Source organism: Salmo salar, chromosome 09 (genome assembly GCF_965601325.2).
Source record: "Salmo salar chromosome 09, fSalSal1, whole genome shotgun sequence".
Classification (NCBI taxonomy): domain Eukaryota; kingdom Metazoa; phylum Chordata; class Actinopteri; order Salmoniformes; family Salmonidae; genus Salmo; species Salmo salar.
In genome coordinates this window covers 70,138,392-70,162,466 of record NC_138299.1, presented here as the reverse complement: position 1 = coordinate 70,162,466, position 24,075 = coordinate 70,138,392, and the positions used below count along the sequence as shown (strand labels likewise).

Genomic DNA, 24,075 nt, shown 5'->3' with positions numbered 1-24,075 from the left:
CTGTATTGAATACGATGCAGTAGGCTAATCTCTATCATCGCTACAGTTTGGCAAAAACATTACATTTACGTCATTTAGCAGACGCTCTTATCCAGAGCGACTTACAATACATTAGTAGGCTACGTTATTTCTGTTAGTCTCACGTTGACATACAGCATATTATGCATGTATGTACAGTACCAGTGAAACGTTTGGATACACCTACTCATTCAAGGGTTTTTCTTAATTTTTTTAACTATTTTCTACATTATAGAATAATAGTGAAGACATCAAAACTATGAAATACCAAATATGGAATCCCTTTTAACAAGGCACACCTGTTAATGGAAATGCATTCCAGGTGACTACCTCATGAAGCTGGTTGAGAAAATGCCAAGAGTGTGCAAAGCTGTCATCAAGGCAAATAGTGGCTACTTTGAAGACTCTCAAATATAAAATGAGTAGGTGTGTCCAAACGTTTTACAAATTAATATATATATATATATAAATCATAAAATATATATATATTTATTTTTTTGGCTGCCTTTTTTTGGGCTCATTATCCTGGTGTTCGATATGCTATTGTCTGGAAAGATGACAAGTGCTTGTTTTACTTCCTCAAAATGCCCTAGGTAACTTCTCTTTAACCTAGAAAATGTCGCGCTGTGGCTTCTGTTTTCTGATTTGTCAAAGGTGATCCAATTGCTTTCGAATTTCTTATGCGCAACGCCCATTGGCCAAAATGGCTTCAATGCTATCAATTCCAGACTGATAGCACAGAGTTAATTACGAGGCTAAACATGGGTAACATCTACTACCAATGTGTGGCACCAACCTCTGGATGATCCACTGGAGTCATGGAAACCTTAATGTTGAGAGATGTTTGATATTGTGTCTAGGAGTAAGGGGAATGGGGCTATTCGGCCCTTGAAAAAGACATTTGATCCCAATTGTTCTGGCCAGTACAGCTGAATAAGAGTATGGCTAAAAGGCATAGACATAAGAGTACAATTACATTTTCAATGGGAACATGTTGGCACACAGAGACGCAAACATTTTCAAAGCAATGGCTAAGTGGAACACCCTCCATTTTGGAACACCCTCCAAAAGTAAGAGTAAGACTCAACAGAACCACCAATATTCTCACAATCCCAATAGAGTAATTCCTCATGAAACCAGGACAAGGAAAATACCATGATTTAAGGGAATTTCACAAAATGCAATGGCCCTTTGGAGGAAGGACTGTTGACATACACTGAGTGTATAAAACATTAAGGACACCTGCTCTTTCCATGACATAGACTGACCAGGTGAATCCAGGTGAAAGCTATGATCCCTTATTGATGTCACTTGTTAAATCCACTTCAATCAGTGTAGATGAAGGGGAGGAGACAGGTTAAAGAAGGATTTTTAAGGCAAAGGAGCGGCCAATCCACAGTCGTTTGTGAGGTGTTAAACGAGAGACTGGCCTTCCTGTTGGGCTGCTCAGTGCTGCGTTTAACTACAGACCCCTGACCTCTCGGCCCGTGTGGGCCCCTGAAACAGGCATACCTCCTCCTGACAGTGGCCTATGGGGCCTAAGGCCAGGGTAAGGAGAGGAAGATCTGGGAGCCAACTCAATAAACTTTTTTTTACAGGTTCCTGGAGTTCCTATTGCTGAAGCACTGGTCTTCTTCTTTCCTTATTTTTTCTCTCTTTCTCAATCTCTCTCTCACTCACTGTAGTTTGCCTCCTCTCCCATCCAAAAGGCCCTAGGACTTTTTTTTACTGGTTCCTTAATGCTGGAGGGGTAAACATCCTTCTCTATCCTTCCTGCTCCCCCTCCACCCTTTCCCTCCCTCCTGCCTCTACCCCAAGCCAAGAGAAACATTACAATGAGTACACTTGAGTGGTTCATATTTCCCAGAAAAAATTTAATTTGTGCCACGCGTTTACTTGGACCTAGACCACAGCAAGGTCTTTATATATAAATGCAAAAAGGCAGAGCTGGAAGTCTTTCCTTTTCATACATCTCCCATTTTGACAGCCAGGACTCTGAAAGGCTGCTCACTTGAAAAGGAAACTATATAACAAAAATTAGAGAGGTTAACAGCTATTCGTTCCAGAGACAATCTGACATACTTGCCTGGGTAGTAAACTGAATATGGGTAGTAAACTGAATATGCACATATTTTTTGGCAATCTCTTCCTGCTTCCTATGGTCGGAAAATGTCAAAACAATAGTGGTTCGCTGTGGCAAAATTATACTGTGCATTTAAAAGCTCACAGATTTATAAAACTCACCTATGTTTTGGCCTCGAACAAACGCAACATATGCATATTTTCTTGATCAACATTGTGATTTAATCAATCAATCTCTGATCAGCAGAGGCCAGACGTACACTTGCGTCATTGAGTCTTTACATTGAATCTTAATGCTATTAAAATAGCAACAGCTTTGTTGATGCATTCTTCTGGGTGTCCTTGATAATAAAAAAATCTTTGCAACAACAAATATGGGTTCATAAATCTTTGGCGGGGAACAGGGCAGAAGAACAACCACAACAGGTGTTAAGAGGAAGCCATTTATCTTCCTGCTTGGAAAACAAAATATATTATGGTGTTTTTTGTGGTTTTCTTTCTCCCCCTCCATAACATCAATGTTATTTCAAAGTCTTTCCACCTACAGATTGACAGAGTATACGAGGCATTTTGATATTTCGAAGCCATACATTGGTTTTGGATGGCTGGTAATGTTAAGAAATCTTTACCGTTTCCTCAAATAAATCTAAATCAAATCAAATGTTATTGGTCACATACACATGGTTAGCAGATGTTAATGCGAGAGTAGTGAAATGCTTGTGCTTCTAGGTCTGACCGTGCAGTAATATCTAACAAGTAATCTAACAATTTCACTTGTTGGCAGCAGCCACTCAATGTTAGTGATGGCTGTTTAAAAGTCTGATGGCCTTGAGATAGAAGCTGTTTTTCAGTCTCTCGGTCCCAGCTTTGATGCACCTGTACTGACCTCGCCTTCTGGATGATAGCGGGGTGAACAGGCAGTGGCTTGGGTGGTTGTTGTCCTTGACGATCTTTTTGGCCTTCCTGTGACATCGGGTGGTGTAGGTGTCCTGGAGGGCAGGTAGTTTGCCCCCGGTGATGCGTTGTGCAGACCGCACTACTCTCTGGAGAGCCTTACGGTTGTGGGCTCAGCAGTTGCCGTACCAGGCGGTGATACAGCCCGACAGGATGCTCTCGATTGTGCATCTGTAAAAGTTTGTGAGTGTTTTTGGTGACAAACCAAATTTCTTCAGCCTCCTGAGGTTGAAGAGGCGCTGTTGCGCCTTCTTCACCATGCTATCTGTGTGTGTGGACCATTTCAGTTTGTCTGTGATGTGTACGCAGAGGAACTTAAAACTTTCCACCTTCTCCACTACTGTCCCGTTGATCTGGATAGGGGGGTGCTCCCTCTGCTGTTTCCTGAAGTCCACGATCATCTCCTTTGCTTTGTTGATGTTGAGTGTGAGGTTATTTTCCTGACACCACACTCCGAGGGCCCTCACCTCCTCCCTGTAGGCCGTCTCGTCGTTGTTGGTAATCAAGCCACCTGGGGGCGGCCCGTCAGGAAGACCAGGACCCAGTTGCACAGGGCGGAGTCGAGACCCAGGGTCTCAAGCTTAATGACGAGTTTGTAGGGTACTATGGTGTTAAATGCTGAGCTGTAATCGATGAACAGAATTCTTACATATTCCTCTTGTCCAGATGGGTTAGGGCAGTGTGATTGTGATTGCGTCGTCAATGGATCTATTGGGGCGGTAAGCAAATTGGAGTGGGTCTAGGGTGTCAGGTAGGGTGTTTGTGATATGATCCTTGACGAGTCTCTCAAAGCACTTAATGATGACGGAAGTGAGTGCTACGGTGGCCCTCTTGAAGCATATGGGAACAGCCGACTGGGATAGGGATTGATTGAATATGTCCGTAAACAACCCAGCCAGCTGGTCTGCGCATGCTTTAAAGATACGGCTAGGGATGCCGTCTGGGCTGGCAGCCTTGCGAGGGTTAACACGTTTAAATGTTTTACTCACGTTGGCTACGGTGAAGGAGAGCCCGTAGGTTTTGGTAGCGGGCCGTGTCAGTGGCACTGTATCGTCCTCAAAGCGAGCAAAGAAGTTGTTTAGTTTGTCTGGGAGCAAGACATCGGTGTCGGCGACGGGGCTGGTTTTCTTTTTGTAATCCGTGATTGACTGTAGACCCTGCCACATTCGTCTCGTGTCTGAGCCGTTGAATTGTGACTCTACTTTGTCTCTATACTGACGCTTAGCTTGTTTGATTGCCTTGTGGAGGGAATAGCTACACTGTTTGTATTCGGTCATGTTTCCGGGTCGCCTTGCCATGATTAAAAGCAGTGGTTCGCGCTTTCAGTTTTGCGTGAATGCTGCCATCAATCCACGGTTTCTGGTTGGGGAAGGTTTTAATAGTCACCGTGGGTACAACATCACCGATGCACTTGCTAATAAACTCGCTCACCGAATCAGAGTATACATCAATGTTGTTGTCTGAGGCTATCCAGAACATATCCCAGTCCAGGTGACCGAAGCAATCTTGAACCATGGAATCAGATTGGACCAGCATTAAACAGACCTGAGCACGGGCGTTTCCTGTTTTAGTTTCTGTCTATAGGCTGGGAGCAACAAAATGGAGTCGTGGTCAGATTTGCCAAAAGGAGGGCTTTGTATGCATTGCGGAAGTTAGAGTAGCAATGATCCAGAATTTTGCCAGCCCGGGGCGTGCATTCGATATGCTGATAAAATTTAGGGAGCCTTGTTTTCAGATTAGCCTTGTTAAAATCCCCAGCTACAATAAATGCAGCCTCAGGATGTGTGGTTTCCAGTTTACATAGAATCCAATGAAGTTCTTTCAGGACGGTCGAGGTGTCTGCTTGGGGGGGGATATACACGGCTGTGATTATAATTGAAAATAATTCTAGGTTAGGTGAACAAAAGGACTTGAGTTCCTGTATGTTGTTATGATCACACCACGACTCGTTAACCTGTTAGGGCTAGGGGGCAGTATTGACACGGCCGGATAAAAAACGTACCCGATTTAATCTGGTTACTACTCCTGCCCAGTAACTAGAATATGCATATAATTATTGGCTTTGGATAGAAAACACCCTAAAGTTTCTAAAACTGTTTGAATGGTGTCTGTGAGTATAACAGAACTCAAATGGCAGGCCAAAACCTGAGAAGATTCCATGCAGGAAGTGGCCTGTCTGAAAAGTTGTGTTTCATTTTGGCTCTTTTTATTGAAGACTGAGGATCTTTGCAATAACGTGACACTTCCTACGGCTCCCATAGGCTCTCAGAGCCCGGGAAAAAGCTGAACGATATCGAGGCAGCCTCTGGCTGAAACACATTATCGCTTTTGGCAAGTGGCCGATCAGAGTACTCTGGGCTTAGGCGCGTGCCCGAGTCGACCGAATGCTTTATTTTCTTTCGTCTGTTTACCTAAATGCAGATTCCCTGTCGGAATATTATCGCTTTTTTATGAGAAAAATGGCATAAAAATTGATTTTAAACAGCGGTTGACATGCTTCGAAGTACGGTAATGGAATATTTATACATTTTTTGTCACGAATTGCGCCATGCTCGTCACCCTTATTTACCCTTTCGGATAGTGTCTTGAACGCACGAACAAAACGCCGCTGTTTGGATATAACTATGGATTATTTTGAACCAAACCAACATTTGTTATTGAAGTCCTGGGAGTGCATTCTGACGAAGACAGCAAAGGTAATAACATTTTTCTTATAGTAAATCTGACTTTGGTGAGTGCTAAACTTGCTGGGTGTCTAAATAGCTAGCCCTGTGATGCCGGGCTATCTACTGAGAATATTGCAAAATGTGCTTTCACCGAAAAGCTATTTTAAAATCGGACATATCGAGTGCATAGAGGAGTTCTGTATCTATAATTCTTAAAATAATTGTTATGCTTTTTGTGAACGTTTATCGTGAGTAATTTAGTAAATTCACCGGCAGTGTTCGGTGGGAATGCTAGTCACATGCTAATTTGGGTTTTTGATATAAATATGAACTTGATTGAACAAAACATGCATGTATTGTATAACATAATGTCCTAGGGTTGTCATCTGATGAAGATCATCAAAGGTTAGTGCTGCATTTAGCTGTGGTTTGGGTTTATGTGACATTATATGCTAGCTTGAAAAATGGGTGTCTGATTATTTCTGGCTGGGTACTCTGTTGACATAATCTAATGTTTTGCTTTCGTTGTAAAGCCTTTTTGAAATCGGACAGTGTGGTTAGATTAACGAGAGTCTTGTCTTTAAAATGGTGTAAAATAGTCATATGTTTGAAAAATTGAAGTTTTTGCATTTTTGAGGTTTTTGAATAACGCGCCACAGGATTACACTGGCTGTTACGTAGGTGGGACGATTTGTTGCCACCTACCCTAGAGAGGTTAATCATAAGGCATACACCCCCTCCCTTCTTCTTACCAAAGAGATGTTTGTTTCTGTTGGTGCGATGCGTGAAGAAGACAGGTGGCTGTACTGACTCTGATGACGTATCCCGAGTGAGCCATGTTTCCGTGAAACAAAAAACGTTACAATCTCTGATGTCTCTCTGGAAGGTAACCCTTGCTCGAATTTCATCTACCTTGTCAAGAGACTGGACATTGGCGAGTAGTATACTCGGGAGCGGTGAGCGATGTGCCCGTCTACGGAGCCTGACCGCTCTGTCTGCCCCTTCTGCGGCGCCGTTGTTTTGGGTCGACTACTGGGATCCGATCCATTGTCCTGGGTGGTGGTCCAAACAGAGGATCCGCTTCGGGACAGTCGTATTCCTGGTCATAATGTTGGTAAGTTGACGTTGCTCTTATACCCAATAGTTCTTCCCAGCTGTAAGTAATAAGACTTAAGATTTCCTGGGGTAACAATGTAAGAAATAATCAATAATAAAAAAAAAGAAATATTGCATAGTTTCCTAAGAACGCGAAGCGAGGCGACCATCTCTGTCGGCGCCATCAGAACGTCCACAACACATGGTGGATATTTTGACAGCAGGGGATTTCGTGGATAAATTACCTTCTGTAAACAGGAAAACTATGAAATGTGGATCCACCTAATCAACCACAATGTCCCCACAGTAGGCCTATATGATGTCCCCACAATGTCCCCATACTGGGCCTATATGATGTCCCCATACTGGGCCTATATGATGTCCACACAATGTACCTCTGCCCATTTATGAGTAAACCAAGTTCCCAGAGTCCTCCGGAAAACTGAGAGCCCCTTATTGACGTGCGTCCTCTCCGTGACACCCGTGCAATCTTCCGCAGGCTAACAGGGGAAACAATGCTGACTCCTAGTAAAGAAGCCTCCTCTATCAAAGCTAAATGAGCCAACAGGTCTCCACCAGGCTGAAGGAGCTGGCCTCTCTCTGACTCGGGACATGTGATGGAGTACATAAATCCTCAGGTTCTTCCTGTCAGGGCTTGATCATAAAAAAGAGAAAAAGAAACGCGTCACCCTTCCCTCCGGACTAGCAGCAATCCCTCTTTATGACAACACAATGCAATTACAGTATCGAATGTTACTTTGCTGGACGGCTGAAGGCGGATGGTGAAGGCAGGAGCAGTGCTGATGGACGGGTATGGTGGTGGGGGGTGTAAACTTGGGGAAAACAGATGTCACTCTGGGCAGGAACCTGCCGGGTGGAAGACGTGATTTTAACAAGGCTTCTGGCTCGGAGCTGACATGACAACAACTGCCAGTCTTGTCACTCTACTAGTCCATTCAACCTAACCCTATCAAGACTTGGGATGCAAAATGGTCTTTAGATGAGAAACACAAAATTAGGCAACACTTCACATTAATGACACTGTTGCAACTTTATGTGAAGTGTAAGCCAAAATCATATTCTCTCCTCACAAAGTCTGATAACTAACGCAAGACTCAATGCTTAGTAATGTCCTTGCTCATTCTCTTAAGAGTTCCTAGTACTTCAGTTGGCAGAGAGAGGAGAGAGAGGGAGAAGGCTGTGTGTGAGCGAGAGAAATATGACTCGGCAAACTGGCCTCCAATTTCAATAAGAGCCCGGACGATTTACAAGGGCCCCTCATCGAGCTTGTTCCCCTGAAGCGTAGGCTTGATACACGACCAATGCCCATCCGCCATGGCACGCCTCACCGCCCTCTGCAGAAATCCCGCCGTGCCAAGACAAATACCCCCGCTCAGTAGCATTTCAAACAGATGCATAGCACCACGGCAGACTTTTATGACCTGCCATGCCAGGAGTATTCACGTTCACATACCCTCAGGAGAGCTATAGTATATTTAGTATAGACAAGATGCCTTTAAGCACTCCATTCCACCTATATATCCACCTTATGGCCACCAAAAGACACTGGACCACAAGAGCTACTTATTTACAAGCCGCTTCATCGAATTACTACATCTAAGGATTTGCTATATTACAGTTTGTTCGTGTTATTTATCTTATTAAGTTAGAGCATTGAGGAGCATGAAAATGGCTTACAAAGGTACTACAAAAGCGCTGGCAACAACAAAGTGTGTAACAGCTCACAGACCATTGACTTTAAGCTTGTGCATGTTGTGCGAAGCAGCACATACTTCTGGGGGGGGTTTTGTGGGTTACCGAGAGTGAACCTGCAAACAGAGATAGCAAACTTTCCACTGGGAGGCAAAAGCTCTATCCCAAACACCCCAATGTAAAACGCAACACCTGATACCAAGGGATTGGTTTCCAGCGCATACCTTCTCCAGGTGCCTGCTCTAAGCTGCTTTTGGGTGGGGGAACTATGGAGGGATGGAGGGAGGGGAAAGGAGGGTGGGGGTACATATTTTCAACAGATCTCTTCAAATCCCTAAAAGGTAATGTAGAGAAGCAAATTCCTCGACAGCTGTGTTCATCTGATCAGATCTCCAGGAGAATAGCCAGAGAAAAGTTAGTGGCCAAAAGGTCCTAGACACAGAATTGACAAATCCTCTTCATAATACCCATGTGGCCTTGCAACCACATTTTGATCGACTGTAACAGTTTGGACAACTGGAGTTGATTTTATAGCCACTGAAGGATGTGTCATCATTAAACCACCAAAAGCATGAAAAACATCTTGACAGGTAGGGCTTGTCAGGGCTTCAACGGCAGCACGCTGTTTCTCTGTCAAGACAACGTGATTCACACCCCAGCCCAACGTCAAGAGACAAGTCTGTCACACAATGGAGTGTTTGTGTGCTCGCTGCGAGTCCGCCAGCTGTGAGATCACGAGGGCCTTGACACAGTACAGACATAAAACAGACAGTGGAAGGTGAACAACATCTCCTTGCGAACGCTGGCCACCTCTCTCTTATTTCCTGTAATCGTTAAAAGGTAGGCTTAAAACAATAACAATGAGGAGAGAGAGAGAGTCCTTCACCTCAATATTTTTTTGCCTTTGTTGAACTTGACTTTACGGTCTCTGTGTTGTGTGCCACGACAGGGTTGGGTTTGTCTTAGCCAATTTTTCTTTGACAGTCCGGCTCTTGCCAGGGTGGCCAACCATGAATCAGGTTGCATGCCTTTGATAAATCTCACTTGAAGGAATTGATTCAAACCTGGACTAAAATCCATTTGTCCAATAAAAAACAAGTTGCCGCCATCCATGACTAAATGGTAGCGTTGTTCCTGGACTTGTCCTTTTGATTTGATATAAAAACACATACTGGCACTAGTGCTGATATTCCTACATTCAATATCACATTCTCAATACTAATCACAATGGATGAAATCCTAACTTGAGATCTGCATATGTGTAACTTAGATTTTCGCGTAAACTATGCATGACGTCAATCGGAGATTAGCCCCAAAATTGTTATTACACTAGCATCTCACGTTAGGATTCGGCCCACAATGTGTATTACATCCTGCATCTTCTATGTATTCTACCATAAAATTACTATTATAGAGTACGTGCTGTTTATTTGCAACCATAATCAGTACTGTTTGTCTCACCTCTGCTCCGGAGTACTTTTCCGTTCGGGTCACCAGGTCATCCAGACACATGTCCTGGTCCACTGGCATGCTGCGGAGCTGCAGCGTGAAGATCTCCCGTCGCGTGGGGCCGTCCGGTAGAGGGACGTACACTATCCGGTCCAGTCGACCCGGACGCATCAGGGCCTGGGCAACAGAAGAGAAGGAAATTAGCTTTTAGTCATGTGTGTGTGATTGTCTCTGCTGCTGGGTGACAAACATCCCTTTGAGGATGGAGCCTTCATCAATCAATCAATAAATACATCTTTCCACCTATCCTTCTCTCTTACTCCCTCCATCCATCTCTCTTGTTAGGAACCTGAGACTAGAAGAATTCCATGCAATGATTGCAGGTGTGGTAAACTTGCCCTGAAGCAAGGCCTGATTTGCACAATTTACCTCAGTTCATATCAAGCGTGAAGATTATTATTCCAAATGGAGGCCATGTGCAGTCTCAGGAGGACCATATTCAATCAAAGTCCACACCATACGCTGGTTTCCAAGGTACAGAAAAACAACACTGGATGAAAGAATGCACATTTGAACTATTGTTTACCATGTGAAACAGAAGAACGAAAATCGCAACTGAATATTCGTCCTAACACGTTGTCTTGCAGTAGAGGTAAGAATGCTGTTTTGGTTTATCCCTGAGAATGAAAAGATGAAGGGAACTATTCTGAACTAGTTGGTTAGGAAGGCATTTAGTTCTTCAATATTGACTGAAGGCCGTCATTGCTCTTGGTAAGGAAGTTAACATGGCTAAACACAGCAGGATCATCAGTCGCAGAGGCAAACAGAATAACTCCCCCCCCCCACAACCTAGTGCACAGGTAGGCAACTAGATTTAGCCGCGGGTCGATTTTTGTTTGGAGCGAATAGTCGGGGCTGGAAAATAATTATAATAATTTGTACACTGCAAATTGACCACAACTAATCCTAAACAGAGATTGTATTTGAAAATAACAAACATTTCATATCTTGATTACATTGTGACACAATCACGTCTCTTTTTAATTTGTGGGAATACTTGGGAACACATTTTCTAAATTAAACTCAAAGCTAATTTTTTTTTTTTTAACCAAAAACTAAAATCCCCCAAAAATATATAAAAATATATGTTGCCGACCCCTGGCCTAGTGCATCCCAACGACCCAAAAATAGCCCTCCAACCACTGCGGTCTCTCTTCCCTGATGTCATAGATGGCCAGTTGGCTGCTCAGCACAGACAGACAGACGGGCCTGCAGAGGTGGAAGTAATATCTGTGCTTCTGGTGAGCAGTGGCCTAGCCCACCGCCTTTCAACTTTTGTTTACATCCTCGTCACATCCCCTGCTATAACCTTCTGGATATACAAAGGACTTTCAAGCCCAGAGACTTCCTTCCTATATGTACATATTTAAAATCTGTCTGCGCTTCCCTGTGCGGAATGTTTGCAAATGGGGGAAAAAAATGGATGTAACCATAACACACTGGCTAACAAATTAACGATGGAACACGAGAGGATCATTTTTTTGTTGCTGGGTTGTCCAGATTCCTCCACTTGGATCCGCCCTGCTATGCGCTAACAACATGAATAGGAGGACAACAACGTCACTGTGATTAGGATGGGGGAGATGAATAGGCCCCAGGGCCACTGCCAAAGGAAAATAATAAAGGTCCATGCTGGCTAGGGGACAGAGTAGCTTGACAACGTGTGTCTGGAACAAAAACACGTGAGGCTGTCTCTTCTTTGTCATCGCTCTTCCCACGAGGGGGACAGAGGGGGGCCTGTGGTTGATTGTCGCCGAAGTGCGTACTCCGCTCCACTGTGGACGTGCCAGGGACACTTCCGGAGTTGCTCTCCCTGGAAGTATGTGGCGGCCGCATGCCAGCGCAAACTTGCCGACCGCACGCACGCAGGCAGGCAGAGACAGACAGACAGGGCCTCAACAATACAACTACCCTAACAGGACACACCTGGAAGAACTGAGTGTTAAGATGATCTAGCTCAACATGCTAAATCCATTTACGTTTGTTAACCCTAGATGTTGCTTGCAACAGATTACCTGGGTATTTCCTACAAGCAAAGTTGCACGCTTTCTCTACCATAAAAACACACACATTCACATGTGTACAAAAAGCTACACATGCACACTCCCAACTATCCAGGTGCTCACACAAACAGACCAACTCTGGGCTTTTGAGACTGCTAAACTCATTTGACTTCCCTGGAGGCAAAGGTCTTTTTTTTGGTCCTCTCATGAAGAGCAGGGGCCCATCCATCACTTAACAAGATACACTTCCTGTTTTCAAGGATCCGGGGGGGTGGGGCAGGACCCCAAAAGAAAAATACTTGGCTTGGCATGTCGGGCAAGCGTTGACGGCCTCTTTCGTAACGCCATCCTTCCACCTGAAGCCTTGGCTTGACAGCAGAAAGACAGTGATGGAGGGGGGACGGGGGGGGGGGGGAAGGAGAGACAGAGGCAGGGAGGTATAAAGACAGCTGGAGCAGAGGACACTGACAAAACCCACTATAACCTCACGCTAACAACTCTCAAACGTCACAGAGAAGAAACACCGCAGTTATTGGTGAATAAGGTACCTATATCGAAAGTATGAGGTTATCACAGTAACCCATATTCTTCTCTGAGTTAACTATTAAGAGAAATAGTCACACTGATCATGAACCTCTGCATCTCAACAGGGTGACATCAAATGGGAACTTTCCACCAAGTACTTAGAAAAAAAGTACTTCAAAATACTTTCCAATTGCAGAAATAAAGTCAGGATACAGTATAGTGACTTCAGTCTGCCTGATCAAAACAGGGCGAAAAGTCTCGCTCGCTCTCTGCCAGCCAAGTTTCACTGCCGATAACAACAGTAATCATTCCAGGGATTGCGATCCTCCTCGAGAAGTGATTACGCTGTAACGACAGATGACTTCCTATCTCTGAAGGCCACTACCTCTCTGTAACCGGTGAAAACTGCTGGGAATCCAAGCCTCTGAACATTTCTTTAGACATACAGTACCGGTCAAAAGTTTGGACACACCTACTCTTTTAAGGGTTTTTCTTTATTTTTACTATTTTCTGCATTGTAGAATAATAGTGAAGACATCAAAACTATGAAAGAACACATATGGAATCATGTAGTAACCAAAAAAGTGTTGAACAAATGCACTGTAGGCCTACTGAACCTTTCCAAATCATGTCCAATAAATTGAATTTACGACTGGTGGAGTCCAAGTTGTAGAAACATCTCAAGGATGATCAATGGAAACAGGATGCACCTGAGCTCAATTTTGAGTCTCATAGCAAAGGGTCTGAATACTTACGTAACTAATGTATTTCCATTTAAAAAAATATATAAATGTGCAAAAATAAAAAATAAATCGCTTTGTCATTATGGGGTATTGTGTGTAGATTGATGAGGATTTTTTTTTATTTAATACATTTTTGAATAAGGCTTTAATGTAACAAAATTTGGAAAAAGTCAAGGGGTCTGAATACTTTCCGAATGCACTGTATGTGGTTCAGTAAGCCTACAGTATATGTGGTTCAGTAGGCCTATATGTGGTTCAGTAGGCCTAGAGTATATGTGGTTCAGTAGGCCTATGTGTGGTTCAGTAGGACCTATATGTGGTTCAGTAGGCCTACAGTATATGTGGTTCAGTAGGCCTATATGTGGTTCAGTAGGCCTACAGTATATGTGGTTCAGTAGGCCTATATGTGGTTCAGTAGACCTACAGTATATGTGGTTCAGTAGGCCTATATGTGGTACAGTAAGCTTATATGTGGTTCAGTAGGCCTACAGTATATGAGGTTCGGTAGGCTTATATGTGGTTCAGTAGACCTACAGTATATGTGGTTCAGTAGACCTATATGTGGTTCAGTAGGCCTATATGTGGTTCAGTAGGCTTATATGTGGTCCAATGCAGGAATCAAACTCACAATCCTGGTGTTACCATGCATCATGCTTCAATCAACTGAGCCATCAAATCCACATACAGAATCCTTTTTTCATGCCACATCCTTTTTTTATGCTCGATTGTTATCTTCTTCTTTGAAAGGGACATTTCCCCACGCTGGTTGGCTGGGAGTATGGCTGGCTGAGACATTAGTTGAGTCTGTTCCCTGCCCCAAAGGCATCGCCTCTATGTGGTTTCCTAAACCTGTCAGTCTGCAATCCGCAGAGGCCCCGGTGACTCACTCACTTCCACGGTGGAGATTCATGGGCCACCCTGCAACTATGCTGGCTGGGGACACTACAGAGATAAAGTGGGACCACAACAACGCACACCGTGCAGCTGGTCCACACCATCAGACCAGGGGGGTGCATAGGAGATGGTGTCTTCAGGGAGGGCAGGGGACAGGAGTGGGGGGCAGGCAGTAGGAGTTGGTGCCACCCAATAACATTGTGGAGAGGGTTACAAAAGAGAGAGAGGCGGAGGAAGGGAGAAGCATCCGAGAATTGGGATCAGATCAAAATATTAGAGGCTTTCAGTCTGATTTTGCCCTTGAGTCAAACTTGCTTGGGACAGGCGAGGCCACGATGTCCAAGAAGTGATTGCTCCGGTACCTGTTAACCCCTTATGGCATCTGCTGCCCCAATCACAGTCTGTTGCAGAATGTTTACATCTAGCCATTGTGATTAGATCTTGCAGGACCAGAACCACAGGACACATTGGTTCACAGCTGACCACAAACACCTGTCATGTTCCTTGGTCTGTCTTAGAGTGTTTGGGAATTAACGGAAGCACCACGTTAACATAGGCCCCTCTTTAAGGTGTGTGTGTGTGTATGTGACAGGTGGGGTTCACTGTCACATACCGGGTGCGGACCAGGTGAGAGGGTGGGCTGGTTCGGATGGAAGCAGCTGCATCCCACTGTTATGGGGATGCCTCCTAGGGGGGGACGGGGGAGGTCCGAGCTAACACGGCCACAGCTGCTGGGTGTGTAGTTAAATTGCCAGGCTCTAAACAACCCCCTGAGCACCTCACACCTCTTGCAACACTCGCACAAAATGGCTGCTGTCAAAAAGTGTCTATATGTATTTGGATAGGACACAAAAATAGCCAAAACAAACGTTAAACACAGAAATAAAGGGACATGTGGGTTAAGTGGGAGTGGGGGAGTCAGCCACCAAAAAAAGGTGAAGAAAAGGAGAGGAAATTAGGCTGAGCCCCGTTGAAATGTCAGGTCTATGGATCCCGGAATAAAATAGCAGTAAAACGGCTGCCATAAAATACATGTATGTTTGCTTACCATAGAGGTGTATCCTGTGAGCTGTCTTGTCCACAGCTCACAGTTTAATTAGAAGGGGATTGCGTTAGGTGTAAACTATCAAAGTCTGGTTTCCATAACCCGTCAGAACCCATAAAGTGGCCTGGTTTGACGTGGTGGCCCTTGTGCCGGCCAACTCGTTACCAGCGCCTCCCCTCTCAAAATGTCAGAAATATCTATCTTGTCTTTCACTACTCTGCCTTGCTTCTTTCTCTGTTCACCCGCCTCTCCCTCTCTCTCGGTCTTGTCAAACATAAATGCTTTCAGTGCTCTCCCCCCCTCCAAACTGTCCCCCTTTTTACAGTACCAGCCTTCTGGGGGGTATGGGGGATGATGGACGAAAGCAAGGGCTTACGAATTTCATTTAACAAGCGGAAGTCCAGTGACAACAAACAGAGCGGATCTGAGGGTGCTGGGTACAGGGGGTGAAGAAAATGTCTTCACAGCTGTGAATAGTTACAGCCTCCTCCCCCCATATCCCCCTCCCCGTGCCCCCCCCCCCCCCCCCCCCCCCCCCATGATAACCAAACATAAAAAAGACATTTAGTACAAGTGCTGCAGGTTGCACTTCACCATCCTCTCAGCCACAGACCCCCTCGTGGAAACGTACCCCCGCCTCCCCCTTACAAGTTCTAATTAGAGGGTTGACAATCCCCTATGGTGTGTGCAGAACTGCCACTCCAGCCAGACCTGTCACATAACCCTGCAGACAGCCACAGATTTATTTTCCTCCATCTCCCCCTTTTGGTACATTCAAGTTCCTCATAACTTCTGTCACACTGCGATGTCCCGTTGTATGCCTCAGCTTGTGACCTAGTGTGTGTGTGTGTGTGTGGGTTGGGGGGGGGGGGGGGGGGTGTAAGTGGGGGAGTCTTCGGGGAGAAATTAAACGACTTCAGAAAACTGACTGCTGAAAGAAATGTACTGACTGTTTTTGAGATATGCAAATAACGTGGAAAAGCTCTCAAACCGAAGTACAGAAAATCTGACTGTCAAGATTTCAAGTTTGACCTTTTTATGGTCACAACTACAGTGAAATGCCTTTCTTGCTGGCTCTTTCCCAACAATGCAGTAATAAATATTTGTATTTATTTTTTTAAACGTGAGAAATAAAAATAAGAAGAACACGAGAAAGTAAGTAAGCTATATACAGGGTCAGTTCCAGGGTCAGCGCAAATACCATGTTTACAATGTGCATGGATACTGGAGTGGGAGGGTTAGATATCATTTGGCAAACTGAACAAAATATAACTACGCACCTGAGGTTCCAAATGCCAAGCGGAGTCAAAAGCTGCATGAGGGGTAAAGATCTAACGAGGGGGAGAGGCGAGAGGGGTGGCCAAGACTGCTAATAGGGCATGGGAAGGAGGAAGTGCTGTTGTGGGGGACAGGGGGGACGTAGACCAGGCCTGGGTACAGGGGTGGGGGGGTGACCCAGCCCTCCCCAACCCTCCCTGCTCCCCCTTCGCCTCCAGCCAGACTGCAGGTGCCAGCCCACCTCAGGGTCCCCGCCAGGCTCTCATTAAGCCCGGTGCCATTCAGCTGGCTCTTAGCACGCAACCCTGAGCGCATTGTGTTTCTCTGGCGGCCCTTGTCCTCCTCCTCCTTCTCTCAGTCATGTAGGAGTGATAGAAAAAAGAGGACTTTTAAGAGCAGGAGTTCAAGGGGTTTTCTTTTTCTTCATTTGGTGTTTTAATATGAAGGCTTCAGGTGTAGTCTTGGTGGCTATCACCTTGGCTTGCATTTGTTTTTGTCTTTCACACCAGCACTCCCTCGTGCTCCCAGACGCCATTATCGTCACAGTCATCACCGGCAACAGACACAGGTCAGCCTGCTGGCAGGGTGCTGAAAGAATCACCTCAGCTTCCTGAATACACACGCACACACGCAATAGTTTCTAAAACATACCTGTAAAACACATACAGCCTCAAGCTTGCACACGCACACACACACACACACACACACACACAGGCACGCACTTGCAACACACACGCTCTCACTCACAGCGAGGCCTACTTACGTGCATACACACAGAGAGACAAACATAAATACACGCATTGCAGAGTGACGAGGCTGACTCAGTCGGATCAGTTTCCACTTCCGTGAAATATAAACATTAGCTTGTTTACCCTTTACCCCAGTGGTATTCAAGCTTCTTCAGCAGGGACACCATTTTTTCTGCACTCACTTCTGGGGAACTGATTTCTTTAGCAAGACTTTCTCGCGACCCCACCCCAAATCTAATGACACAACCTTAAAATTGGTTAATTTAGATATTTACATTAACAAATAACATTCAATGAATTATATTTTCATCTCTTATCAAATTAAAAGAAACCAATAAATATATTTACTCCATAAACCTGATCTTTTCTCAAAAACGTTTGTATATTGACCCACACAATAATCTGTACTCTTCATTTTTTGTTTCTTAAAAAAACCCGTCAAAAAACATGTATTTTATTTTGGCGACTCCACTGCAGTTCCCCCACGACCCCACCAGGGGTCATGACCCCGACTTTGAATACCACCGCTTTATCCCAAACTGAGACTATGGTGGGGAGGGAGTCCTGGGTGTGTGTGTGTGTGTGTGTGTGTGAGATAGAGAGAGATGACATAAAGAGTACTCTTTCTCCCTCTCCATAATCCTTCCATCCTGTCCCCTTCCTTTGGTCTGGCAGGAGCCCATGAGCACCAATTGAGTCTGCCAGGCAAGGACAGGGTTGGACGGGGGGACAGGGGGAGCATCTAAAGGGGTGGGTACCTGTGGATGCAGGAGGCAGAAGGGGGTGGGTGGGGGCAACTAGACCGGGAAACCCTGTCAACAGGCTTAATTAAGAAAAAAAATATCTGGTCTGTATCTAGCTCTCAAAATAGCAATTAGCTGCCCCAGTGTTTGAACATCCAGAAAAAGAGAGGGAGAGAGAATGAAAGAGATTTAACAAAAAAACCTGCATGTGAAGACCTGTGTCAGATTTCGAGGTAAACAAGGTCATCCTCTCCCTGTACTCAATGGCTCGGCCCCGTAATCAGACCCTGCGCGAGGGTGACAAAACCTGTTTTTGTCACAACGGCATGCCCACTTGGTTTACATGCCCATTGTGTACACAGCACCTCTGCCCTTCTCCTGCCCCCCCCCCCCCCATGCTCCTCCCAAACACACCCCAAACTCCATCTTCCACCTGACGCCTGAACAAACCGCCCACTTACCTGTCTAGCTATTCCTCCATCACACACCATCCCACCCCATGCCACCAACCAGAGAACCTGCCCCCCTTTCCAAAGCAGCGCAATACCATTGGCAGAGTGTTGCCCCGTACATCCGTACAACGCTCAGTATGTTTGTAATTGTGTACCCTATCATTCCGGCTGGTAATCCCTACCAGCTGCCTGCCTCCCTCCCTCCCCCGTTTTTCCTGGCCCACTCCAACCCTCCCTCCCCCGGTACTGCAGAAACACTAAAGCTCCACTCCAAGTGTGTTCAACGGGCCCCGGTGGATACACCCTGTTGACAGTGCCAAGCCTTTTATGCACTGAAAACACAGTATTCCCTTTCAGACGCAGAGAGGATGGGGGGTGGGGGGGGAGAGAGAGTGTTGTGGGGGGGATCAAGGACAGCACCTTGACAGACTCCAAACTTCGAAATCTCTTTCCTCATCTCTTCAAGTAGAGAGCAAGAAGGAGAGAGTGAATTGAGAAAGAGAAGCACAACAAAAAATGTAAGCACAAAAGAGTGCATAATTAAGACAGGATATGGTAGGAGAGGGAGCTCTGGGGTAAAAAGAAAAAGAAAAAAGAAGCAGGCTGGCTGGGGTCGCTTTCCCAGAAAGCCAAGCTCCGATACCCGACCCGTTTGAATGGAAACCAGATAATCTGTTAACACAAGGAATGGCCCAGATCCTGCCTGCAGACTGACATAGATAGGTTGGTTCCTGTTCCAATCCGCTGCGGTAGCAGTGTGTGCTTGCAGTGTTGCCGAGGCAACCGGGTGTTCCGGCCAAACTCTTCTCCCCACAGATGGGAGGGCAGGAGGCGTAAAACAACAGGTGGAACTTCCAGACAGGCACAGTAGGGGCACCTCACAAACCGAACACCGCGGTGGTGGGGCAAAACATACAGCAGGCGGAATAAGTTGAAGACCCCATCCAGCACAGTGCCTTGCTATACTAGCCATGTTACTCCTGTACTCATATCAAGTACGGAGTACCCAAATTAATATCAATAAAGGTACAATTTAGAACTTTCCTCTATTTTTCACTGTACTAAGCTCCATTGCTGTTATTTTGTACAAAATAATGTTGGTTAAAGTTGTTCAAGCCTGCGACCGACTGTTCATGCATTCAGCTCCCCAACCCTTCCACATACTGACACGTTAACCGAAAAGACAACACCAGTCGTAGAGTAGTAGGTTTGTCGATTTGCCTCCAGTGTGCGTGGGGTAGCATCCGAATGTCACGGCCCTGTAAGGATCAAGTTTGGTTGGCATCCATCGAGCGGCCCATGGTACCATAAAGCTATTATTTACAATGGCCTTAACAACTTTATAGGTTCCCGCTGAGGTTAACAGGAGGCTATGCCACTAAATCAAGCTGTGCAAAGGTAGCTATTTCAGCCTCTTTCTCCCAACCACATTCATATTTTAAGAGCTGTGACTCAGGGCCGCCCCGCCCATTAGGCAGGATTAGGCAGCCGCCCAGAGCTAAACTGACCAAGACGCACATCCAACAACACTTTACATAATTCCGCCCCAAAAACAATGAAACTTCTCTCACCCAGGGGGTATATGGGCTATTAAGGTGAGCGCTGATGCCGCCCCATGATAAGAAGTGCCCACTTTGCCAAAGGCAGGGGCGCAAAATATGTACCTCATCCATTCCCAGCGCGCCTCTCCATGGTGCGGTTGGAGTAACGCAGGGCTGTGGCTCTCCACCAACGCTCCGTCAAAGTCATCTAACATAAATCACGTAGCCTATACGTTAGAACGAGTATATAGAGCTACTGTACAAAACATTAAGAACACATGACAGACTGACCAGGTATGAATGCTGGTGAAAGCTATGATCCCTTATTGATGTCACTTGCTAAAGCCACTTCAATCAATGTAGATGAAAAAAAGATGGATTTTTAAGACTTGAGACAATTAAGACATGGATTGTGTATGTGTGCCATTCAGAGGGTGAATGGGCAAGACAAAAGATTTACAGCAGCTTGCGAAAGTATTCACCAACCTTGGCATTTTTCCTACTTTGCTGTCTTACAACCTGGAATTAAAATCGATTTTTTGGGGGGGGGTTTGTATCATTTGATTTACAGAACATGACTACCACTTTGAAGATGCTAAATATTTATTATTGTGAAACAAACAAGAAATTATACAAAAAAACAGAAGACTTGAGCGTGCATTACTATTCACCCCCCCCCCCCCCCCCCCCCAAGTCAATACTTGTAGAGACACCTTTTGCAGCAATTACAGCTCATGGGGTATGTCTCTGTAAGCTTGGCACATCTAGCCACTTCTCACGACTCCTACCGAGGGTGGCTCCTCTCCCTGTTCGGGTGGAGCTCGGCGGTCGTCGTCACCGGCCTACTAGCTGCCACCGATCCCCTTTTCCTGTTCTGTTGGTTTTTCCTTTATTTGTTGCACCTGTTGTCTATTAGGTCGATTAGCTGGGCTATTTAAGGCCGTCTTCCCGCTTGTTCTGTGTGCGGGCTTGTTGGTTCTTTTCCACTGTGTGCTGTGTAGTGGATTGTATTTTGGGACATTGTGTTTTGGTACGCCCTGCTGTTTTGGGCGATTACTCTTTTTGGTGCGTAATAAAGAGCACTGTACTGAACGTTTCTGCTTCCTGCGCTTGACTCCACACCCACGACGCCCAAACGTTACACCACTGGGATTTTGCTCGCTCTTCAAGGCAAAACTGCTCCAGCTCCTTCAAGTTGGATGGGTTCCAATGATGTACAGCAATCTTTAAGTCATACCATAGATACTCAATTGGATTGAGGTCTGGGCTTTGACTAGGCCATTCCAAGAGATTTAAATAATGTTTCCCCTTAAACCACTCAAGTGTTGCTTTAGCAGTATGCTTAGGGTCATTGTCCTGCTGGAAGATGAACCTCTGTCCCAGTCTCAAATCTCTGGAAGACTGAAACAGGTTTCACTAAAGAATTTCCCTGTATTTAGCGCCATCCATCATTCCTTCAATTCTGACCAGTTTCCCAGTCGATGAAAAACATCCCCACAGCATGATGCTGCCACCATGGGGATGGTGTTCTCGAGGTGATGCGAGGTATTGGGTATGCGCCAGACATAGCGTTTTATTGATGGTCAAAAAGCTACATTTTAGTCTCATCTGACCAGAGTACTTTCTTCCATATGTTTGGGGAGTCTCCCACATGCCTTTTGGCGAACACCAAACATGTTTGCTTATATTTGTCTTTAAGCAATGGCTTTTTTCTGGCCACTCTTCCATAAAGCCCAGCTCTGTGGAGTGTACGGCTTAAAGTGGTCCTATGGACAGATACTCAAATCTCCGCTGTGGAGCGTTAAGGCTCCATCAGGGTTATCTTTGGTCTCTTTGTTGCCACTCTGATCAATGCCCTCCTTGCCTGGTCTGTGAGTTTTGGTGGGTGGCCCTCTCTTGACAGGTTTGTTGTGGTGCCATATTCTTTCCATTTTTTAATAATGGATTTAATGGTGCTCCATGGGATGTTCAAAGTTTTTTATATTTTTTTATAACCCAACCCTGATCTGTACTTCTGCACAACTTAAAAAAATGTCGATCCCTAATCTTAGTCCATGTAAATTATTATGTGATTTGTTAAACCATATTTTACTCCTGAACTAATTTAGACTTGCCTAAACAAAGGGGCTGAATATTTGAGTGATACATTTTTTATTCATCTTTCAAAAAATCTTCCACATTTTCTTCCACTTTGACAGAGTATTGAGTAGATTGTTGACAAAAAAAAATGAAAATTATATATTTTAATCCCACTTTGTAATATAATAAATACCATATTGACACATTGATAGGCCTCCACCATGAGCCATTTGCAGCTAAAGAAATGAGCGCATGGAACTCAGAGATAGCATACAGGCCAAATAACTTCCATTGTCAACTAAGTAAAAAATGCATAAAGCTGACAAATAAAAACAGTAGAAAATATCCTGATGAAAATTCAGGTTCTTTCAATCACATTCATCTATCTACTCTGCATGTCTGCCTCCCTTTCTATCTATCTGTCTTGACTTGAGCTAGTGAAGTGAGTTAGTGAAGTGCAACATTGTATCAAATCAATCAACTGGGTTAGTCCCAAAGCTGTCAATAGCGAACTTGCAACATTGTATCAACTTGCCTATTCCTGGCCCTCAGAGTTTCCTGTGCCAGTGAGCTCGGGACATACAGCTGTTTTTACGCTATGGAAAACTGTTCAGGCATTTTATGACATTTCCACTGGATATAAGGGAACCTTAGAGAATTATATTTTGCTCTTTCACACTATGGCTTGATGACTATCGAGGGGGAGTGTGGGAAAGATTTTTCAAATACTATGAGGAACAATTAGCCTGTCATTCGCAATGGATGTTAAAAAAACAGACTTTGTTTACTTACTGTGTGAGGTGAAGAAAAAATTACTGAGAAGCTCAGTAACGGTGGTCAGAAATCAGACATCCCCAAATGGGAACTTTGTGCACAACAGGCCAGGAATCCTACTTTATGAATTCTCAGAGATATGCGTCTATATCGTCGCCATCCATCGCTCCCTTTCTTCTTGTCTCAACATTTCAAATTATACTCAAGACACATTATCTTTACACATATTTTAGATGCTTTTCACCGACAGCCTCAACTCAAGCAGCTAGGCCTATTACCACGCATGCTGTCAAGTATCAGGACTATAAAGCCAATGCAACTACAAACCACACGGATAGGCATTCATAAAAGTGCATTGCGGGGCGACACTGTATAGCCTAGGTTACTATTCTACTTTTTCGGGATAGGAGGATGACAATTTTTTGGTCTCGCCTAGGGCGGCGTATCGGCCAGGACCGGGCTTCCTGTGACTTTACAACAAGGAACAAATCTGAGCAATAAATGCCGCACACTTGACCCTCGTTGTATCCCAGCCTCTTTGTGATAATCACATATCTGAGCATGTGGGGAAAAAAGCATCTACAAAGCCCTTTTCCCTGCCTCCACCTCCGCTCCCCTGCTTCAAGAGCAAGGCGGCGCAACATTCTGCACCGTACGGGTTCAAACATCCCCTTCCTCCAAAGGGGAAGCAATTTCATTGTGTTCTCTGAGATAATTGCCAATCCTTTAAATGAAAGGGTTTTCTTGGTGCTGTGGTAATTACTAGATGCGCAGCAAGGGTCTGGTGAAGGGAAGAAAACATGACAGGCAGGTATTAAAATTCAGAGGGCGGGATAGGAAGGAAGTTGAGAGAGGGATGTGTTGAAAGAGAGAGGGAAGGAGGGGGAGGCGTGCTGTGCACCAGGGCTGGTCCTGTGTAGCCACCGTTTGGGGTTGAGGGAGGACATGTTTATGGTCGGAGGGTTGGGCCTTTTTTGATCCGGGTAAGCAACCCTCTGCCAAGTGCTGAAGACACATCTGCTCCCGAACCCTCCTTTGCAGTGGAACATGATTTATGGTGGTGATCATTGACCTCTTTCCTAAATCATTGATCTTTTTTTTTTAGGAACTTCCCATTGAAATATAATGCAGCTAAGATGAGCTGAGATACTTGGCTAGTCTTTTGGTGAGCAGAGGAGACGACTACGAGCACAAGAAGAGAATTCCTTAACA

At 45.0% G+C, this 24,075-nt stretch overlaps 1 protein-coding gene across 3 annotated transcripts in view; it reads right to left on the bottom strand.

Annotated features, from left to right (window-relative positions):
- The window catches only part of afg2a (AAA ATPase AFG2A), a 130,290-nt gene that overhangs the window by 10,763 nt on the left and 95,452 nt on the right, over positions 1-24,075 (bottom strand). For 2 of the 3 annotated variants that reach the window (XM_014212022.3, XM_014212023.1), the window contains exon 16: positions 9,990-10,154. In XM_014212022.3, the coding sequence (XP_014067497.1) occupies positions 9,990-10,154 (165 nt within the window). Of the gene's footprint in view, positions 1-7,536; positions 7,683-9,989; positions 10,155-24,075 lie in introns of those variants that run through there. The other variant, XM_014212024.3, reaches the window with a different exon arrangement.